The sequence below is a fragment of the Watersipora subatra genome, chromosome 9, assembly GCF_963576615.1.
Source record: "Watersipora subatra chromosome 9, tzWatSuba1.1, whole genome shotgun sequence".
NCBI lineage: Eukaryota > Metazoa > Bryozoa > Gymnolaemata > Cheilostomatida > Watersiporidae > Watersipora > Watersipora subatra.
Genome location: NC_088716.1, coordinates 33,833,187 through 33,857,596, shown reverse-complemented (window position 1 = coordinate 33,857,596; position 24,410 = coordinate 33,833,187). Strand labels below are relative to the sequence as shown.

General features: G+C 38.9%; 2 protein-coding genes across 2 annotated transcripts in view; both read left to right on the top strand.

The window, feature by feature from the left end:
- LOC137404988 (mucin-2-like) overlaps window positions 1-2,140 on the top strand; it is a 32,972-nt gene extending 30,832 nt beyond the window's left edge. Inside the window, exons 7-9 of the mRNA XM_068091216.1 lie at window positions 878-1,136; window positions 1,795-2,007; window positions 2,117-2,140. Of these exons, the coding sequence (XP_067947317.1) occupies window positions 878-1,136; window positions 1,795-2,007; window positions 2,117-2,140 (496 nt within the window). The remainder of the gene's footprint in view (window positions 1-877; window positions 1,137-1,794; window positions 2,008-2,116) is intronic.
- Window positions 2,141-6,594: 4,454 nt separating this feature from the next.
- On the top strand, window positions 6,595-23,075 carry LOC137404987 (mucin-like protein). The gene is made up of 11 exons (XM_068091215.1): window positions 6,595-6,712; window positions 7,098-7,219; window positions 7,785-7,902; window positions 8,438-8,647; window positions 8,750-8,890; window positions 9,202-9,383; window positions 12,536-12,655; window positions 12,844-13,084; window positions 13,302-13,453; window positions 22,556-22,695; window positions 22,832-23,075. The coding sequence occupies exons 1-11, from the start codon at window positions 6,595-6,597 to the stop codon at window positions 23,073-23,075; spliced, it is 1,788 nt and encodes a 595-aa protein (XP_067947316.1).
- The last annotated feature ends 1,335 nt before the right edge of the window (window positions 23,076-24,410 follow it).

The following is a 24,410-nucleotide window of genomic DNA, read 5'->3' as shown; positions in this document are numbered from 1 at the left end:
CCTTAGCCTATGTATTGGTTTACACAAAGAGAGTTACCCTTAGCCTATGTATTGGTTTACACAAAGAGAGTTACCCTTAGCCTATGTATTGGTTTACACAAAGAGAGTTACCCTTAGCCTATGTATTGGTTTACACAAAGAGAGTTACCCTTAGCCTATGTATTGGTTTACACAAAGAGAGTTACCCTTAGCCTATGTATTGGTTTACACAAAGAGAGTTACCCTTAGCCTATTTATTGGTTTACATAAAGAGAGTTACCCTTAGCCTATGTATTGGTTTACACAAAGGAGAGTTACCCTTAGCCTATGAATAGGTTTATGGTCCTAAGCCTATGAATAGGTTTATGGTCCTTAGCGTATGTATTGGTTTATGGTCCTTAGCCTATGTATTGGTTTACAGTTTACACAAAGGAGAGTTACTCTTAGCCTATGTATTGGCTTATGGTCCATAGCCTTTGTATTGGTTTATGGTCCTTAGCCTATGTATTGGTTTACACATAGGAGAGTTACCCTAAGCCTATGTATTCGTTTACACAATAAGCGAACAAGTTGACGTTTGAGTCTTGCAGAAAAAAAACAGTGGATCCGGAGCTGTTCTAGTGTAACCACTTTAGTGATTACTCGGTACTTTCCTAGCTTCAGATATACAGACTGCTTGATTGAACATTCTGTGCACTTTATGTTGGCAGTTGAGGAGTTGTCTATCTTTTTCACAATATAAATTATATTACCTCAAAAACTGCGATGTCAATAGCAAACAACTATTACATAAATATTGACATACAAACCAAGATATTCGTACCTTCATTTCAAAGATGCTAAAATGTTAAATTAATCTCTCAGAGATGTTTCAGATAGACAATTGCTATGCTTTCAGTTTGTCAGACTGGAGCTCGTCCAGCACTCTCAACACGGTAGACAACCATATTGTAAAAATTGCTGCCGTTTACTGGGCAAACAATCAGATCTCCAACTATGGTGGTCTCTATACTAAGTGGATTCCAGACTTGCAGGCAAATGGAGTCAGTAACACTCTGAAGACTTCCATTAGTTCCATTCTTGCTGACCCAGCATGGGCCTACATAGTAACATGGCATGCTATGAAACCCCGGAGCAACAGCAGTTACCCAACTGAGGTAATTTGACTCATCATAATGTCTGCTGGAACCTCATTATCATTTTCTAGTAAAAGTTGAACACAAGACTTCATTGTTTCATCTCTTGTTCTTATGTACATGTTTTATTTCTATTTGTACAGACATACAATCAATCAAAGCAGTTTTATACTATGGTAAAGTCTTGTACAAACAAACACTCATAACCTGCTACTGGTTATGAGTGTTTGTTTGTGTTCATTATCTCAGCATGTTTCAGTGTCCAATCACAAGTTTATTAAGATTGTGAAAATCTTATATCAAAGTACTGTTTTGGTATATTAGTTTGTAACGATGGTGATTATGTAACAATGATGCTTATGTAGAGATTGTAATTACGTAACAATGGTGTTTAGGTAACAATGGTGATGTAAATGTGAGCAATGAAAATATTTTGTGTTTGTTATAAGCAGGCAAAGATAATCGTAAATCTGTAACATTGCAAATGCTTCCAGTAAGTTCTGCTTCTGTATGTCACAAATTATTTAAAAATCCAATTCACTTGACATTATACCTTTCAATGTCAAACAATGCATGCAGCCTTCATCTAGCAAGCTATCCTAACTCACCACTTCATTTGCCTTTGTATTTGTTTTATGATATTGATGTATGAAAGTATTTGAAAAAACTTATTTTTCAGTTGAACAGCTACCAAGCTATTGTCGTCGGAGATAAAGCCAAACGGAATATAGTAGTTCGGTACATCTACCAAGATAGAGCAATGAATTGGATCCTATACTTGTATGGAGGAACAGAGTTTAAATACTACCCTGCTAGAATTGGAACCGCGTTTAATGCGCTTGGAGGATATGGTGTATCAGAAGAGTATGTGGCTTCTGGAGTCCAACCCAACGTAAGTATTTGATATATACATTCGTGCTGCACTGCATATTAAACTGTACACCATTATCTGACATAGATTTAGATGTTCTGAGACTGTTAGATTTGTTGTTGGTCTGCAGTTAGTAACTGAAACTTCTATTTAGTTGAACTTATTAAAATGTATGAGGATGCTTGAAAATACTTACAGGTATTTTTATTTGCAAAACTGTTATCTGAGGTGAACTATGTATTCCCATTCTCCTTCTGCGTAAAGTTTTTTTTTACTGTCGAGACTTTAACGAACCATATTACTTATAGCAAACTTGACTTTATGTTAAAGAATTTCTGGAAGTTTAAGAGTGATTAAGTGTAGACTGCAGAAGTGTATATGATGGTATATGGTGGTATATGATGGTTTATGATGGTATTTCATGATATATAATGGCATATGATGGTGTATGATGGTATATGATGGCATATGATGGCATATGATGAAGATGATTTAACACCGCAAGGATTTGAATTTTCTTAAACTCAGCTCATCAACTTTTTATAATTTTTTGTATCAAAGTGAGTTGTATTAAACGTATTTTATAACATTTGTAGGAGTTCAGCTTTTCCGAGTGGCTTGGTTCAGTTCAACCTATGATTGCCAAGCCAGATTTACACTCACAGAATGGAGAGTTAGTGCCTGTCAGCCAATCAGGAGTGTTTGATTACCGGATTACCACTCAGCCTTTTTCACCCTCTAGTGTTGTTTGTAGTAACTGGTTGGACTCTCAACCAGCAACAACAGGTGCTTGTTGTCTTTGTTAACAAACCATGGGTGATTAAACCTACCATATGCTTAAGAAAACTTATGACTCATATTGTACTAACAAACCTCTACTCATCCTCTACTAACAAACCTCTACTCATCCTCTACTAACAAACATTTACTCATCCTTTACTAACAAACCTCTACTCATTCTCTAACAACAAACTTCTACTCATCCTTTACTAACAAACCTCTACTCACCCTCTACTAACAAACCTCTACTCATCCTCTACTAACAAACATCTACTCATCCTCTACTAACAAACCTCTACTCATCCTCTACTAACAAACATCTACTCATCCTCTATTAACAAACCTCTACTCATCATCTACTAACAAACCTGGACTCATCTTCTACTAACAAACCTCTACTCATCCTCTACTAACAAACATCTACTCATCCTCTACTAACAAACCTCTACTCATCCTTTACTAACAAACCTCTACTCATCCTCTACTAACAAACCTCTACTCATCCTTTACTAACAAACCTCTACTCATCCTCTACTAACAAACCTCTACTCACCCTCTACTAACAAACCTCTACTCATCCTCTATTAACAAACCTCTACTCATCATCTACTAACAAACCTCTACTCATCCTCTACTAACAAACCTCTACTCACCCTCTACTAACAAACCTCTACTCATCCTCTACTAACAAACCTATACTCATCCTCTACTAACAAACATTTACTCATCCTTTACTAACAAACCTGTACTCATCCTCTACTAACAAACCTCTACGCATCCTCTACTAACAAACCTCTACTCATCCTCTACTAACAAACCTCTACTCATCCTCTACTTACAAACCTTTACTCATCCTCTACTAACAAACATTTACTCATCCTTTACTAACAAACCTGTACTTATCCTCTACTAACAAACCTCTACTCATCCTCTACTAACAAACCTCTACTCATCCTCTACTAACAAACATCTACTCATCCTCTATTAACAAACCTCTACTCATCATCTACTAACAAACCTGGACTCATCTTCTACTAACAAACCTCTACTCATCCTCTACTAACAAACCTTTACCCATCCTCTACTAACAAACATTTACTCATCCTTTACTAACAAACCTGTACTCATCCTCTACTAACAAACCTCTACGCATCCTCTACTAACAAACCTCTACTCATCCTCTACTAACAAACCTCTACTCATCCTCTACTTACAAACCTTTACTCATCCTCTACTAACAAACATTTACTCATCCTTTACTAACAAACCTGTACTTATCCTCTACTAACAAACCTCTACTCATCCTCTACTAACAAACCTCTACTCATCCTCTACTAACAAACATCTACTCATCCTCTATTAACAAACCTCTACTCATCATCTACTAACAAACCTGGACTCATCTTCTACTAACAAACCTCTACTCATCCTCTACTAACAAACCTCTACTCATCCTCTACTAACAAACCTCTACTCACCCTCTACTAACAAACCTGTACTCATCCTCTGCTAACAAACCTCTACTCATCCTCTACTAACAAAAATCTACTCATCCTCTACTAACAAACCTCTACTCATCCTCTACTAAAAAACCTGTACTCATCATCTACTAACAAACCTGGACTCATCTTCTACTAACAAACCTCTACTCATCCTCTACTAACAAACCTTTACTCATCCTCTACTAACAAACATTTACACATCCTTTACTAACAAACCTGTACTCATCCTCTACTAACAAACCTCTACTCATCCTCTACTAACAAACATTTACTCATCCTTTACTAACAAACCTGTACTCATCCTCTACTAACAAACCTCTACTCATCCTCTACTAACAAACCTCTACTCATCATCTACTAACAAACCTCTACTCATCCTCTACTAACAAACCTCTACTCATCCTCTACTAACAAACCTCTACTCATCATCTACTAACAAACCTCTACTCATCATCTACTAACAAACATTTACTCATCCTTTACTAACAAACCTGTACTCATCCTCTACTAACAAACCTCTACTCACCCTCTACTAACAAACCTCTACTCATCATCTACTAACAAACCTCTACTCATCCTCTACTAACAACCCTCTACTCATCCTCTACTAACAAACCTCTACTCACCCTCTACTAACAAACCTGTACTCACCCTCTACTAACAAACCTCTACTCATCATCTACTAACAAACCTCTACTCCTCCTCTACTAACCAACCTCTACTCACCCTCTACTAACAAACCTGTACTCATCATCTACTAACAAACCTCTACTCATCCTCTACTAACAAACCTCTACTCATCCTCTACTAACAAACCTCTACTCATCCTCTACTAACAAACCTCTACTCACCCTCTACTAACAAACCTCTACTCATCCACTACTAACAAACCTCTACTCATCCTTTACTAACAAACCTCTACTCATCCACTACTAACAAACCTCTACTCATCCTCTACTAACAACCCTCTACTCATCCTTTACTAACAAACCTCTACTCATCTTTTACTAACAAACCTCTACTCATCCTCTACTAACAAACATCTACTCATCCTCTACTAACAAACATCTACTCATCCTCTACAAACAAACTTCTACTCATCCTCTAACAACAAAACGGACCATATTACCAGTTTTTCTGTTTTTAACACGCTAATGCTCAAAGTATCAGCAACAAGGTATAGATATGCTTTGTAATAGATTATATACACTGAGTTTGTTAATAATTGCCAGCCTAGCAAGTGTGAGATATTGTAGACTCTTATCAGGTTTCTTCAGTATATGGATATAAAGCTTGTCAACTGACTGTATGTGGATAGTCAACCACCTCATTTGTAATATCAGATTTTATTTGTGTGGAGTTATTCCACTTCATATTACTACTTGCTTATGATTTGTTGATATGTTGTAGTTAAAATATTTACACTAGCGTGTTCCACCTTTTAGACTGGGATTTCAAGTTTGTATCACAGACATGTGCAGGTCACTATCCTTTTAGACTGGGATTTCAAGTTTGTATCACAGACATGTGCAGGTCACTATCCTTTTAGACTGGGATTTCAAGTTTGTATCACAGACATGTGCAGGGTCACTATCTCAAATCTGGTGGGTACTAAGAGCACTATACTACCCAATAGGAGTCTTTGAAGGATACAGATGCTACATTCCTTTCAATTCAATTTTCTTCACCCGCGAGTATTTCACAGCCCCAAGGTCAGTCTGCTATATCAGGGTTCTAAGGCTGATGAGATAAGTCAAATAATTTAGGTGTTGCTGGATGAGCCGGCAAGATGAGTCGTATAATTTAGGTGTTGTTGGATGATCTGTCAAGATGAGTCATATAATTTAGGTGTTGTTAGATGAGCTGTCAAGATGAGTCATATAATTTAGGTGATGTTAGATGAGTTGTCAAGATGAGTCATATACTTTAGGTGTTGCTAGATGGGTTGTCAAGATAAGTCATATAATTTAGGTGATGTTAGATAAGTTGTCAAGATGAGTCATATAATTTAGGTGTTGTTAGATGGGCTGTCAAGATGAGTCATATAATTTAGGTGTTGCTAGATGAGCTGTCAAGATGAGTCATATAATTTAAGTGTTGTTAGATGATCTGTCAAGATGAGTCATATAATTTAGGTGTTGTTAGATGAGCTGTCAAGATGAGTCATATAATTTAGGTGATGTTAGATGAGTTATCAAGATGAGTCATATAATTTAGGTGTTGCTACGATTCCTGGAATGCCTTAGTTAGTCCAGATCCAAGCTCTGTTGCTGAAGTCAATGGACTTTCTCTCGTATATCGATCTGATGATGTTAATGAGGCGGAAATGTACAACGCCTGCTGCGGCCGAGATAAGCTAGCATCTGGAGAGACTCCTCGGACTATGTGTGACTTGTACTTGAGTTACCGACCCGCCTGTACTTCTAATATATTCATAGCACTCGGTTAGTGACCTTCACCTAGTCTCCTAGTATTTATAATAGTTGACAAACTGAGATCAGCTCATTGTCTTAGCTGTCACTTGGTGACTCATTCATTTAATCTCACCGCCATAGGCCAGTCAATCCACCTGTGACTTTATCACTTACAGTTAAGTTGGTCTTATGTACAAGAGCTGATAACTCATTGTAAATAATCTTTGCGCATCATTCCAACTCTATTTTCATTTTATCAATGATATACAGCCCCCCATTGTCCTTGGGGGGGGGCTGTATATCATTGATTTTATCGAGTACACTGACAGTTTCTCAATTTTTAATAATCGTGTACATATACATTGTATGCATTCTAGAGAAGATGTTGTTCCTGAATTCTGATCTTTGCTTTTAGTCTTGGCTCAGTTTAGAGGAGACCCTCACATAACGACCTTGGATGATGTCTCCTACACATTCAATGGTCACGGGGAGTTTATTATGACTCGTAGTTTAGATGGCAGCAACTTCCTGTTGCAGGTGAGCTTACAAGGGCGCTCAAGTTTTAACAGATGTTTTGAAGTGAAAAACAATGTCACGTGTAGACGTCTTCACTTTTTTATTGCTAGAGCCTAACTACAGTTCCACTTTTCCATGTTCAGAAGTGCGTAAGTGGAGCCTTTTAGTGAATTATATTTTCTTAATTTGTTTGAGTGCCACTTTGTATGGATATACTTTTCTCCAGCTTATTGTGACCTGACAACTCCTAGAGTAACTTATGAGGCCATTCTCGGCATATAAGGTTTTACAATCATTTTGCCTTGGACATAGCATTTATTGATGATCGTTTGTTGTTTGCATTAAAAATGTAGGCTGAATACTTTTGTAACTGGCCTTTTTCAATCCCTCCATTTTCTGTTATTCTCACTCTGGTATCACTGCTATTCTGTGATAGCGCACACAGAATGGATTCTTAGTGTCTATAGATAGTCAAGTGCAGACAACTACAACTGTTGGACTTTTCATCATTTCAATTATCAACCACCATTGTTCATAATATTTTATCGTGTAAGTATTTTGTCACCTTGCTGATTGTCATTTGCAGGGAAGGACTGCCAGGGTTAATGGAACTGGCATGGCTACAATCTTTACAGGGTTTGCAGGTCAGAGGGATACAGGCACTAGAGTACAGCTCAGCTTCAATAGAGATTTCTCTAATGTTGGTAAGAGAGTCCCATGTATATTTGTACATAAATTGTTTATGTAGTGGAAAGGTTTAGACGCGTCTCAGAGCACCTGCTATCAGTGTCAAACTCTCTATGTCTTTACTTATGCATAGTATAGTATAAACAGTATTTATATTTAAATTATGTGTAGATACTAACTGTGCATTTGCATAATAGCTACCTTTGGACTGTTCTTAAAATTGTATTTCTGTAAGAATAAGTTTTTAAACAAATAAAGCCTTGACTGGTCGGCAAGAATTAGGAGCAACAGTTTTATATTTACCACAATATCTTATTTTACATTGTAAATAAACTGGTGAGTTGTTAGCCATACTAGTGAAGCACTAGTTAAACACTTGCTAAGTACTAGCTAAATACTAGGTGAATACTAGCTGGATACTACCTAAAATGTAGCACTCATGGTTTTATAGAGCCATTGAAAAAGGTGTTCCTGAGTTGACCAACCAAGCTATGTAAGAGATGCTCTTGATATAATCGCATATTTGAAATGACTGGTTGATATTGGTTACAGAGTTCTATGTGAATGGCTCACTTACACTAAATGATTGGACTAACATCGAGTCCTATGGTGATGTCAGAGTATTCAACGATTCAGGACCTTACACTCTTGCCTTTTCCAACAATGTCGTCGTCAAGGTTACGGCTAGCTTTGACTTGCAGCTCATGACTGTAACAATTGTTATGGAGCCTAATATGGGGGGAAAAATTGAGGGACTTCTGGGTAAGATTACCATTATTTCCTTTCATGAATCCATGTTTATTGTTATTTCTGAATCTAATCTGAATCTAACTGACGAGTTGAACTGTAAGTTTATGATTATAGGTAACTTTAACGGGGATAAAGAGGATGAGTTCACTTTCCCAAACGGAACCGTTCTCTTTAATTCCTCCGCTACAGAGGAAGAAGTTTACCCTTGGGGACTGTCATGGATGACAACTCCAGAAACCAGCCTTTTTACATACTGTAAGTTTGAATAGGTTAGGGCTAGCTGACTCATAGTTGGCATATAGCATCATTCCTTATAGAGGTGTATTCTCAAACACAGAGTAAACTCATATCTGGTCCCAGGGCTAAAATTAACAATCTGATACTCCATGTTTGTTAGCATACATATCATAGTAGTTAATAGCCTCCTTCTATGTTGGTTATCAGCCTATTTTCTATAAGAGTTATTATTGTTGTTATTATTCTTTATTAAACTCGGTGCATCGGTTTCAGAGAAGACAACTCACCTGTTTTTATTGCTACAGGTTATTTGCATTTCATGCTTACAGCGGCCAGTGAATCCTGGGAAAACTACAATGATCTTGATTTCAAGCCTGTTTTCTTCAACCCCGACTTGACAGTAATGTTTCCTGATGCAATTAAAAGGCAGACAGCTATTTCTGTCTGTAATGGAAGACAGAGCGCAGATGAGAGTCCAGAGGAAAGGCGAGAGTGCTATTTTGACTATCTGGTGTGTCTTCTTCACTTCTCTGTGGTTCTCTTTTGAAGTTCTTTTTTGTTTGAACATAATTTATTTTTTATCACTTCAAATGGAGTTGTCATTTCATAAAATATCATTTTCTCCAATATCTACCCGACCTCAAACTTCCTCATATCTTACAAAAATTGTATTATTAAAGATGTGGTTGCGTCAAATTTGAGTTGATCTTAAAAGAAAGCATTTTTTTTCTCTATCAGTTGATATATTGTTTTTTGTGTTAGGCGATTTTATTGCCAAGATATTTGAAGATTAAAATCAAAAAAATCTGATCGCGGTAAAAACGCTCAGGCAAAAAAAACATGCCCAGGCTTGCCCAAAATGATGTCACGCGTGATATATCTGTCAATATATTTCGTATTCACATCGACTATTTGCGATAAAAGTCTAGTCCTATGTGGCTCTATTGGCATATATTTTATTTTGTATTTGCTCATGTTGGTTAAAATAAAACTTTAAATCCCGCTACAGTTACATTATTATGAATGTTTCAAAGGCCTCAAATACCGAAAATGGAAAATTTGTCTTACTTTCTCCAAATGCTGTGTAAACATTTGAGTACCGACTACCAATTCTACCGATCTACGGTAATTCTGTCAAGTAAACTATGTAGAATAAGGTCTTTGTATCGGCACAGTACCGCTGCTACCCACACTAACGATATACAGCCTCCCAAAAGCTCCGCCCACATTATGCCCGTAGCCTATCCTTGGGGCGGGGCTGTATATCAGTGCCCACATCGAAAACTAGTTTCTTACTACCGTAAGTAAAATAAGCAAGCTGCGTCTTTGAAAAGAATATACATAGGGATAGAGTTTTAAGGATGAGAAGTCTACTGCAAACTGGATTTGAACTCACATTCTCCAGTTCTGCGGACATCCATATACCGTATCCAATTCACTACAATATTCTGCAAATCATGTTTTGCATTATCTTCAACAATATTATTTTATTATATAATTTTTACAAGCAAAAAATTTTCATCTTGGCATAAATTTTTTATTAAAAATATTCATCAAGTCGTGGCCACTCACATAGTTTTAGCTGATACAGTAAGACAAATTCATCTACTGCAGCAAACTTAAACAAAACATCATGGTTTATGCAGCACACATTCAAGTCTCTCTTTCCCCTTTATGGCAGTTTCCACACTGACAAAGCTGCTTCGGCTGTTGGGACGACATAAATATCCTGTAATCTGTTAAACAGATGCAATAAATATATGTCATTCATAGATTATTCATTCTCAAGCGTATCTACTGAAAGCTTTCAAATTGGGAGTTTGATAGATTGCGAGTGTAATTTTAAAAACGAATAAATGTTTAACAAAGGCACAAGTACTTCCAAGCCAACGATTCGAAGCTTTGGTTCTGTAAGTTAAAAATTTGCATTGATCAATCGATTTTCTTCACTTTCTACAGGTGAGAAGTGAACACCTAAAGTCAAATCATAAATCTAATTTACTAGATAAAACTGCCACAGAAAATTTGAAGTAAATTTAGCTAGGTGAACCGATAAAAAAATATAAAACGAGGATTAGGGATAGCAAAAAGTTATAATTTTATTAATTAGTACATGTATTAATGACTACTAAAATATTACCTTTAGGATATTCATCAATCTAAGCCATTGTATTGCTAGATGCTATGGATTAAAGAGAAGCCGTCAAGAACTCACTGTACATACATATCTCGCATGCGCAGGAAATTACATTTTAGCCTCAAACAGGGAGATTAATCTGAATGTAAACTCAACAGGAAACTCTATAGGAGACTCAAAGTAAACGATAAATTTACCTCCATTCTCCGATCTTCTTCCGTAGAACTTTAACCACCTGATGCCCAGAAACACAGGTGTCCTTTAGCGGAATATTGCCGAGGCCGGGCCGTAGTCTACACACACAAAACAACAACAAAGGTCCACGTAGTTATGAGCAAAAACAAAAGTATCCACCCAAATATCTCACCAATCTGATGTGCAGCACACACAAAAATAAAACCAATCGACAGAGCCATCCACCATGTCAAAATATTCCAAGTTTCAAGTCATGTCTTGCACAACTCACCTTATGGTTTATCAAAACTTGTCCCCAAAGTCCCTATTAATTTGAGACTGTCCGATTGCTGTTTTAGAAATAGTCGTCGCTAGCCTAACATAATGTCCTAATTCAACATCTCAATAACTATCGGGGCATTGCTGAGTGCTCCCGAACTTTTTGATTCCTTTTAGCAATGCCCCGATAATTAGTGAGATGTTGAATCAGGACGTTAGGTTAGGCTAGCGGCGACCAATTCTAAAACAGCAATCGGACAGTCTCAATAATAGGGACTTTGGGACAAGTTTTGAGAAACCATAAGGCGAGTTGTGCAATACATGACTTGAAACTTGAAATATTTTGACATGGTGGATGGCTCTGTCGATTGGTTTAGTTTTTGTGTGTGCTGCTCATCGGAATAGTGAGATATTTGGGTGGATACTTTAGTTTTTGCTCGTAACTACGTGGACCTTTGTTGTTTTTTTGTGTGTATAGACTACGGCCCGGCTTCGGCAATATCCCGCTAAAGGACACCTGTGCCCAGAAAACTCGGAGTCACATTCGCAGTAACTTCACAGCAATTTTTACAATTATGTTGTTCGCCAATCAAATGTGTCGATCGAGTAATTCATCAAAGTAACGGTATTAATTAATTCAGTAAATATCGATGTCCATGCGATTTAATAATAGTAAAATCCCTAAATTTGAGATAACAGACAACGCGTTTTACAAGTGATAACATTTTTTACGACCTATATAAAAATTTCGCGTTGATGATTGGCTAATGAAGCGACCTTCTATTTATCGCTCGTGGTTTCTTTTCAGATGTATTACTAGTGATGTCACGAAAGAAGCACTCGCCAGAACGTGAGCTTTTTAAAAGAGGGCCTCATTCAAACGCATATATTTCGGGACAGGGTTGGTCTACAAAGACAAAAATGGCATCAAATTGTAGCTGATTTTTTAGCCTTTAATGTGTCTTAATTTCATTAAATCAAATTTTTTGACGCAACCACATCTTTAATACTGATAAAACTTATGACAATAATGATACTAATGAATAGTTAATGTTATCTATTGACACTTTCAGGTGACTGAAAATGCTGACGCTGCTCTTTCAACCGCTGCTGCAGCTGATGAACTCGCTTCAGAGATTCTGATTCTCAGTAACTACCCTCCTGATATTCACAATATGAATGCTACCCTCAGAGTAAGAACCCTCTATATCATAAAAGACTAACCCATGACTCTGCGTTGAGTGTTTAACCGCTTGCTTCACATTTCTCTTGTGAATATTCTGTATTCAACCTTTAATAAGGATACATATTTAAGCGTTACATCATAGTTTTATCAGCAGCTATCACTGTATAAGTCAAGTATAATGTCCTATTTACACAGGTTACAGTGGGAGAGTCAGTAGCTGAGTTATTCACCATTAATGCTACCGATAGAAATGGAGATAACATCACATTTACCAAGGAGTCTGGTCCAGAAAGTCTCAGCGTGTCATCAGCTGGTGTGATTTCTTGGACTAGCATCGAGTATTCACCCAATGGTTCTATAGTGATCACTGTATCCGATGGTTTAACCAATTCCACCTTCACACCACAAGTAGCTCTTTGCTACTGCTTGAATGGAGGTAAATATGTGAGCCCTGAATGAGAGCACATTAGGAGTGAGTTTATCAGTGCTGATAGAAATCACTACAACTGCAAAGCTCTTAACTTTTAATATTTGTAGTTATTCTTCTAAGTACGACTACAAGTAGCTGGTGCTTTGTATATAAAACGGGCTCTGTGCATCTGTAGGTTTCACTATGTATACTTTGTGCACTATAGTTGGACATGTGTTGACAGGTGAATGCCAGCCTACTGACAGTTCTTCTAGTTGGTACACTGAAATGTGCCGATGCGCCATCGGATGGACAGGGGATTTTTGTGAAACAGACTTTGATGGATGCGCGGGTCAGCCCTGCTTCACTACTTGTTCCGATGTAGCAGCCAATCGGGTGTGTGAATCATTAGTATACGCTCTGTTCACTAGGTAATATAAACATATGGAGTGACATCATCACTGTGTCTATCTATATAAATCTCAAAGTTTGTCTGTATATGTGTTCTTTAGTATGTACTTCGGTATGTCCAGCTACAGCTGTTAAAATTTTGGATTTAAAAGCATTCTGCTGGATTTGAACTCATGAAGATCACAACCGCAGGTTGGAAATCGAACTGTCTAACCACGAGTCTACAAAGGCTCTCACGGTTTACAGCTCTTACTATATACTGTAAGACGGAATGCTCGGCGTTGCCCGGGTAATAAAAGATTCTTTGAACAGAAAACTTATTTTTATTTAACATATACTACATTTGTCATAATAACTTGTAAACTTCATATCATGAGAAAAGTGTTTTCGGTGCAGTTCAAATTAATTAAGAGAAAAAATAAAACAACTGTAAAGGTTTTAAAACTTTTTCAAACAACTACAACTTTTAGATTTCATACCCTAGGACACTTATGTATTCGCGGTATCTAACTTTCACATTTTCGCGGCAACATCCTCTCGCGAAAATTTCATGAGTGAAACTAAACTATCATAACGAACGAGTGAAAACGCGAAATTAAATGGCTTTGTTCATTGATATTCACAATTAAATCGTCATATTAGAAATGCAGGCAATTTCGTGTGTGGTTGGCTCATTGGGCAATTTTTGCTAAACTCATTATAGCTAATACACCGACTGAGCAGCACGGCAAAACAAATTAAGATAATAAGTTTTTTTGGAAAAGCCTAGACAAATGAGGAAGATGATGATATTAGTTTAGTCATTGAATTTGTAACTGATGAGGATGGCAGTCTGGTAAGGAAAGTCATAAAATTGAATAATAATTATTGTGGTAATGAATTTTATTACCAACCAAAAGCAATTACAACCTGGAGCCATGGCCACCGCGGCACTGCGTGCTATAAATACTTGAATTCTAATATTGGTACCACATCAGTCACTGCGGCAGGGACCTTGACGTCATTGATAGTCCAGGAAACAAATGGCAGCAAACAATCAAATTGCATTATTGATCTCGCCTACACATTTCTACCTGCGGTTCGAAAATACAAACTACCGTACTTTTCGGACTTTTAGCCGCTACTTTTTTCTGATGATTTGAGCCATGCAGCTTATATAAGGGTGCGGCTAATCTGTGGTTTTTTCTTTCACCGCTAGGGTGCACTAACGGGAATCTCCAATTAGTGCGCTCTAGCGGTGAAAGAAAATATGAAACAATGCCTCACGGTACTGCCCCGTTAGACACTAAGTTAAAAAGCGTCGGATAATACGAAACTGTGCCGTTCTGCACTGTTCCGTTTTAAACGGCAAAGTTGCTGCCACGTTAAAAAGCACAGTCCTTAGTTCTGCGGCCTATGCAAAAGTGCGGCTTATGTATTGTTTCATTATCATTTTTTGGAAAATAAAGCAGATGCAGCTTATATAGAGGTGCAGTTTATAGTCCGAAAAGTACGGTAGTCCCAAATTGAAAAATATTTCATACCAGTCAACTAGACCTGAGGCGTCTAATGATGTTTGTTCCACTGCATTTATTTTCACATCACTATATTTTCGCACTCATCAGAGCTGCGAAATTAAGTTGCAGCGAAATTTTACTCTGTATGCTACTCACGAAACTAAATACTAGCGAAATATAAGTGTCCTAGGGTATCATGAAAAAAGTGTTTTGGTTGAAATAAATTAGGAAGAAAAATAAAACTGTAAAGATGTGTAAATCTAAATGAGAAATTATTAGCAAGTAATGGCTAAATATAGTCTGTTTTGCTAAAATTACAATAATAATTATTTGGTATACGATTATATGATTTTAGTTCGTTTCAATGTTGGCATCATAAGGCGAAAATATCATATAGAAGTATAGAGTCCTATAAAAAACCATAGTAATTATCTAATGCAATGATTAAAATCACTGCGTGATGAAAATTATCAAAATCATTATCATTAAAAATAGTAACAAAACTATATGTTAACCTTAGTAACTGTATTTGCTTACAAAAACTTTAGTGCATTTTGTGGTTATGATCTGCAAAACAAATGTTACATTACAATGTACTACGTGCAGAGTTCTTACTTTCAAGACAGACGCGTGGCATAAACGCTGAACCTAGCTTATATGTAATTAGCTTGCTAAACACATACTTGATGAAAGTTTAGTATGCATTTTAGTAAACTTTTAGCCAAAAAGTTTATCACTTAACTGTTTGCGAACCATTTTTTACCATAACGGATGATGCTGAACTGAGATACAATTGCCAAATTTTAATTTCCAGAGAAATTATTGTTAATATCATTTTTCGAAAAAACAATTTAGCCCTAGTACGGCGAGGACGGAAAAGCATCGTGTTTCATAGAGTTAATAGGGTTCATAGAGTTTTATAATTAATACGTCATTTAGCGTTTGAAATTGGGAAAAGGGCGTATACTGATTTGGACTGATACAAATAACCAATTATACATAATAATACAATAACCATAGTTTTCCTTGTTTCTGTTTGCACAGTCATTATATGTTTAGCCATTATCCAAACGTGTTGAGGGCAGGCCTGTTTTTCATTAAACTCTCATGTACCTAGCTATTCTCTTTAATCTGGTTGAACTTGGTAAGGCTTGTCCTCTAAGGTATAAATACCCTGCCTGTATGGATATGTTCATTCTTGTGCACAGTACAAGACATGCTGCAACCTTCACTGGATCTTTTTACGAACATCAACTAGCTCGACTTCACCTGCATTGCACCAGCATATACATTGCACCAGCATACACATTGCACCAACATACACATTGCACCAGCACACACATTGCACCAGCATACACATTGCACCAACATACACATTGCACCAGCATACACATTTCACCAGCATACATATTACACCAGCATACACATTGCACCAGCATACGCATTGCACCAGTATATACATTGCACCAGCATACACATTGCACCTGCATACACATTGCACCAGCATACACATTGCATCAGCATACACATTGCACCTGCATACACATTGCACCAGCACACACATTGCAGCAGCACACACATTGCACCAGCATACACATTGCACCAGCATACACATTGCATCAGCATACACATTGCACCTGCATATACATTGCATCAGCATACACATTGCACCTGCATACACATTGCACCAGCATACACATTGCATCAGCATAAACATTGCACCTGCATATACATTGCATCAGCATACACATTGCACCAGCACACACATTGCACCAGCATACACATTGCACCAGCACACACATTGCACGAGCATACACATTGCACCAGCACACACATTGCACCAGCATACACATTGCACCTGCATACACATTGCACCAGCACACACATTGCAGCAGCATACACATTGCACCAGCATACACATTGCACCAGCATACACATTTCACCAGCATACATATTACACCAGCATACACATTGCACCAGCATACGCATTGCACCAGCATATACATTGCACCAGCATACACATTGCACCTGCATACACATTGCACCAGCATACACATTGCATCAGCATACACATTGCACCTGCATACACATTGCACCAGCACACACATTGCAGCAGCACACACATTGCACCAGCATACACATTGCACCAGAACACACATTGCACCAGCATACACATTGCATCAGCATACACATTGCACCTGCATATACATTGCATCAGCATACACATTGCACCTGCATACACATTGCACCAGCATACACATTGCATCAGCATACACATTGCACCTGCATATACATTGCATCAGCATACACATTGCACCTGCATACACATTGCACCAGCATACACATTGCATCAGCATACACATTGCACCTGCATATACATTGCATCAGAATACACATTGCACCAGCACACACATTGCACCAGCATACACATTGCACCAGCACACACATTGCACCAGCATACACATTGCACCAGCACACACATTGCACCAGCATACACATTGCACCTGCATACACATTGCACCAGCACACACATTGCAGCAGCACACACATTGCACCAGCATACACATTGCATCAGTATACACATTGCACCAGCATACACATTGCACCAGCATACACATTGCACCAGCACACACATTGCACCAGCAAACACATTGCACCAGCAAACACATTGCACCAGCACACACATTGCACCAGCATACACGTTGCACCAGCATACACATTGCACCAGAACACACATTGCACCAGCATACACATTGCATCAGCATACACATTGCACCTGCATATACATTGCATCAGCATACACATTGCACCTGCATACACATTGCACCAGCATACACATTGCATCAGCATACACATTGCACCTGCATATACATTGCATCAGCATACACATTGCACCTGCATACACATTGCACCAGCATACACATTGCACCAGCACACACATTGCACCAGCAAACACATTGCACCAGCAAACACATTGCACCAGCACACACATTGCACCAGCATACACATTGCACCAGCATACACATTGCACCAGAACACACATTGCACCAGCATACACATTGCATCAGCATACACATTGCACCTGCATATACATTGCATCAGCATACACATTGCACCTGCATACACATTGCACCAGCATACACATTGCATCAGCATACACATTGCACCTGCATATACATTGCATCAGCATACACATTGCACCTGCATACACATTGCACCAGCATACACATTGCATCAGCATACACATTGCACCTGCATATACATTGCATCAGAATACACATTGCACCAGCACACACATTGCACCAGCATACACATTGCACCAGCACACACATTGCACCAGCATACACATTGCACCAGCACACACATTGCACCAGCATACACATTGCACCTGCATACACATTGCACCAGCACACACATTGCAGCAGCACACACATTGCACCAGCATACACATTGCATCAGTATACACATTGCACCAGCATACACATTGCACCAGCATACACATTGCACCAGCACACACTCATTGCACCAGCAAACACATTGCACCAGCAAACACATTGCACCAGCACACACATTGCACCAGCACACACGTTGCACCAGCATACACATTGCATCAGCACACACGTTGCACCAGCAAACACATTGCACCAGCAAACACATTGCACCAGCACACACATTGCAACAGCATACACATTGCAACAGCATACACATTGCACCAGCACACACATTGCACCAGCATACACATTGCATCAGCATACACATTGCACCTGCATACACATTGCACCAGCACACACATTGCAGCAGCACACACATTGCACCAGCATACACATTGCACCAGCACACACATTGCACCAGCATACACATTGCATCAGCATACACATTGCACCTGCATATACATTGCATCAGCATACACATTGCACCTGCATACACATTGCACCAGCATACACATTGCATCAGCATACACATTGCACCTGCATATACATTGCATCAGCATACACATTGCACCTGCATACACATTGCACCAGCATACACGTTGCATCAGCATACACATTGCACCTGCATATACATTGCATCAGCATACACATTGCACCAGCACACACATTGCAGCAGCATACACATTGCACCAGCATACACATTGCACCAGCATACACATTGCATCAGCACACACATTGCATCAGCATACACATTGCACCAGCATACACATTGCACCAGCATACACATTGCTCCGGCATACACATTGCACCAGCATACACATTGCATCAGCATACACATTGCACCTGCATACACATTGCACCAGCACACACATTGCAGCAGCACACACATTGCACCAGCTTACACATTGCACCAGCACACACATTGTCACAGCATACACATTGCATCAGCATCCACATTGCACCTGCATATACATTGCATCAGCATACACATTGCACCTGCATACACATTGCACCAGCATACACATTGCACCAGCATACACATTGCATCAGCATACACATTGCACCTGCATATACATTGCATCAGCGTACACATTGCACCTGCATACACATTGCACCTGCATACACATTGCACCAGCACACACATTGCAGCAGCACACACATTGCACCAGCATACACATTGCACCAGCACACACATTGCAGCAGCACACACATTGCACCAGCATACGCATTGCACGGGCACACACATTGCACCAGCATACGCATTGCACCGGCACACACATTGCACCAGCATACACATTGCACCAGCATACACATTGCAACAGCATACACGTTGCACCAGCACACACATTGCACCAGCACACACGTTGCACCAGCATACACATTGCACCAGCATACACATTGCACCTGCATATACATTGCATCAGCATACACATTGCACCTGCATACTCATTGCACCTGCATACACATTGCACCAGCACACACATTGCAGCAGCACACACATTGCACCAGCATACACATTGCACCAGCCCACACATTGCAGCAGCACACACATTGCACCAGCATACGCATTGCACCGGCACACACATTGCACCAGCATACACATTGCACCAGCACACACATTGCACCAGCATACACATTGCACCAGCACACACATTGCACCAGCAAACACATTGCACCAGCAAACACATTGCACCAGCACACACATTGCACCAGCATACACATTGCACCAGCATACACATTGCACCAGCATACACATTGCACCTGCATACACATTGCACCAGCACACACATTGCAGCAGCACACACATTGCACCAGCATACGCATTGCACGGGCACACACATTGCACCAGCATACGCATTGCACCGGCACACACATTGCACCAGCATACACATTGCACCAGCATACACATTGCAACAGCATACACGTTGCACCAGCACACACATTGCACCAGCACACACGTTGCACCAGCATACACATTGCACCAGCATACACATTGCACCTGCATATACATTGCATCAGCATACACATTGCACCTGCATACTCATTGCACCTGCATACACATTGCACCAGCACACACATTGCAGCAGCACACACATTGCACCAGCATACACATTGCACCAGCCCACACATTGCAGCAGCACACACATTGCACCAGCATACGCATTGCACCGGCACACACATTGCACCAGCATACACATTGCACCAGCACACACATTGCACCAGCATACACATTGCACCAGCACACACATTGCACCAGCAAACACATTGCACCAGCAAACACATTGCACCAGCACACACATTGCACCAGCATACACATTGCACCAGCATACACATTGCACCAGCATACACATTGCACCAGCATACACATTTCACCAGCATACATATTACACCAGCATACACATTGCACCTGCATACACATTGCACCTGGATATACATTGCACCAGCATACACATTGCACCTACATACACATTGCACCAGCATACACATTGCACCAGCACACACATTGCATCAGCATACACATTGCACCAGCACACACCTTGCACCAGCACACACATTGCACCAGCATACACCTTGCACCAGCACACACATTGCAGCAGCACACACATTGCACCAGCATACGCATTGCACCAGCACACACATTGCACCAGCATACACATTGCACCAGCATACACATTGCACCAGCACACACATTGCACCAGCAAACACATTGCACCAGCACACACATTGCACCAGCACACACATTGCACCAGCATACACATTGCACCAGCATACACATTGCACCAGCATACACATTGCACCAGCATACACATTGCACCAGCATACACAAGTGTACTAGTAAGCATCATCTTCAATTAACAGTTGGGCTGGTAATCTCTCAGATTACACCAGCATCTCAGATTGTACCAGCATGACAGTGTACCAGCAGGACAGTTGTATTTCTCTGGTCATTGCCCCTTGTCAGGACCCAAAGAAAGGAGTATTGTTCCCTTACCTAAAGCGGCAACAAGTTAGGAGCTGTGATCCCTCTAAAACATAGAGCCAGGGATCAGACAATCCCTTTTAGCATACTAACCTACATCCATTTCAATATGGTATATTGGTAGTAAGAACTATGAATAGTAAGAGCATTCGTAGGCTTGTGGTTAGACAATTGGATTACAAACCTGCAGTTACAATCTTGGTGAGTTCAAATCCAGCCCGATGGGAGATTTTAGTTCCAACATTTTAATAGCTGTACCTGGACATGCCGAACTAGACACATACACATATACAGAGACAAACTTTGAGAAATATATACTATATAGATAAAAAAAAGAAAGATACATCCTTTTCTCGATTGTACGTGATAAATGTCGTACTAATTGAAACTCTGTTAACTCTATAAAACGCGATGCTTTTTCGTGTTTTCGCGAACTTTTATTTCCAGTTCTTCATAAGGTTCAATTGCTAAATCCGTGGTCAAGGCCAATTCTTTTCACGCGGACAATTGTATTATCTCGAGTAGGAATAGTCCCTACATTTTTTCTCCGTTCAGTCAGACAAAGACAGTACGATATCTCATTTTTACATTTGCATCAGTATCGAGAGGTACCAGTATCGCCGTATTCAAAGTTTTGATGGATAGCCTCTGCTGGAACAGTAACCTTTTTTATACACACACACTTCTAGGCACAAACTTTTATTATTAATTCAACATATTCAGGATTTTTCTTTTGTTTTCTCAGCTTATATTAATTGTATTATTACCAAATCATCTTGTATTGTAATCGTAGCAAAACAGACTTACTTTAGCTATTACTTGCTAAGTATTTCCCATTTACATTTAAATCTTTTTACAGTTGTTTTATTTTGTTTCTCAATTTATTTTGCCTGCGCAAAACATTTTTCTTGTGATTTGAAGTTTGGAAGTTACAGTTTTTTGATGAAGCTGGAAAACCTTTACAGTTGTTTTTATTTTGTCTATTAGTTTATTTAAACTGCACAAAACACTTTTTTCATGATATGAAGGTTGAATGTTGGAATGGTAACTATTGTTATATGTTTAATAAAAGTAAATTTTCTTTGCAAAGACTTTTATTACCCGGGCAACGCCGGGCATTCACCTAGTAGTTTAATAAAGCTCTTCTTTAGGTTATGACACCTGTTGACACCTGTTGCAGGTGGAGAGTCAAGGATCAGAGTTTGTGTGTGACCCCTGTCCTGTCGGTCTTGAAGGAGATGGAATGTCATGCTTTGACATTAATGAGTGTATTGAAGATCCTTGTGATCAGATATGTGAGAACACGGCTTCCTCTTTTGTGTAAGTCATCTAATAATGGTGTGTCTATTACAGTTTTAATGCTGTAAGCGAGGAGTTATCTTCTCTCTCTTTTACCGTCAAATAGAGTAGTTGTATCTTCCTCACAGTGAGTCCATAGCTTGACATATCTTACCAGGTGCTCATGCAGAGAAGGATATGCCGTGGCAGCAGACAAACGCAGCTGCACCGATGTTGATGAATGCCTTCTAGGCCTGGACACTTGTGATAGCTTGGCTAGCTGCACTAACACAGATGGAGGATGGAACTGTACTTGCAATGAAGGTAGAATTAAGAAAACTTTGCATAATAGGACAGGTAGAAAAAGAGAGAGTTATGTGACTGAGAACATTTTAGAATTTGTGAAAAATATGAAGTTTTAGCAAACATGCATTATTTCGATCAAGAAAGTGTTGCCATCTAAATATTTTGACTCTAAATATTTGCGACATTCTTATTAGAGATGCCCCGATTCTAATTCCACCCTCCGATTCAGATACCGATTCGATATACCGATTCTTATTGAAAAATAATCCGATTCAGATACCGATTCAGATCTTTTGTGTTGTTAATTTTATTATGCAAATGTAAATATAATGCAAAGAAAATATAAATATTGTTGTATTTATTTGTTTGTATTTTTGGAAAAAATATATGCATGAATATATATTCACATACTGACATACAATGCATCTAGTAACAAAACAGTCCACGTTTCTTGAAATCTGTTATTAATAATGGTAATTACTGTTAGTGGTACAGCTTTCTCTGTGATAATTAAGTCTCTCTTCTATTGCTGAACAAACTGCTGCGCCTGTACCAGTTTAGAGCAAATAAATGTTTTTTTTAATTACCATTAGTGCTTCAATTCTCTCAGTGAGACGTCTTTATCTTCAATCACTATCGATGTAGCCAGTCGTACTGAGGAATGACTCACTTGCCACAGATGATGGAGGACAGGCTAAATACCAATAAGCCACTGAGGTTATTTTATGCGATACAAACGATACATCATATCATCAGGATCAAGAGAGAGATAGATAACTTTATGCATCGACTGCTCAAATTACTTTCGTAATGCTAGTAAATAGGAACATCACACCGCATTCTTGTTTCTCATCATTGTTCTCTTGTTTGTGATTGGCTGCAATAAATCGTATCGCTGTAATTGGGAAATGCCGCACTTTGTAATTACGTGCTGACTAAAGCCAAAAGATTTCTCAGCTGTGTGGATGTTTATTAGGCTATAGACATGAAATAGATTGTGTGACAGGCGGGAATTCATTAGGTAAAAGTAAGGAACTTGCAGCTGATGATTTTTTATAAGTATAGCAGGCTAAAATACGGTTTTGTGTTAAATAGTTGACCTGTAAAAAGTATCGGAAGTTTCAGATTTTTTAAGCAAAGATCGGCCGATACCGATTCATATACTTAACACCCATATCGACACCGATACCGATTCGGGTATTAAAATCGGGGCAACTCTAATTCTTATCACAATAAAATGATTACTTCGTTTAAAAATTAAATTGTTTCGAACCATTAAGCTATAACCTACAATAATATTTGTATGATTCTGTTAGCATACAATGGGCATACTCAGTTATTTCAGAGCCAGTCTTCACTGAAGTACTAATAGATAGGACCAGTCAAACTTATTCACTCCATAGATGGGAATTTGTCTAATCAGTGAGCTGGCTAGGCTGTCTTCCTTTGTG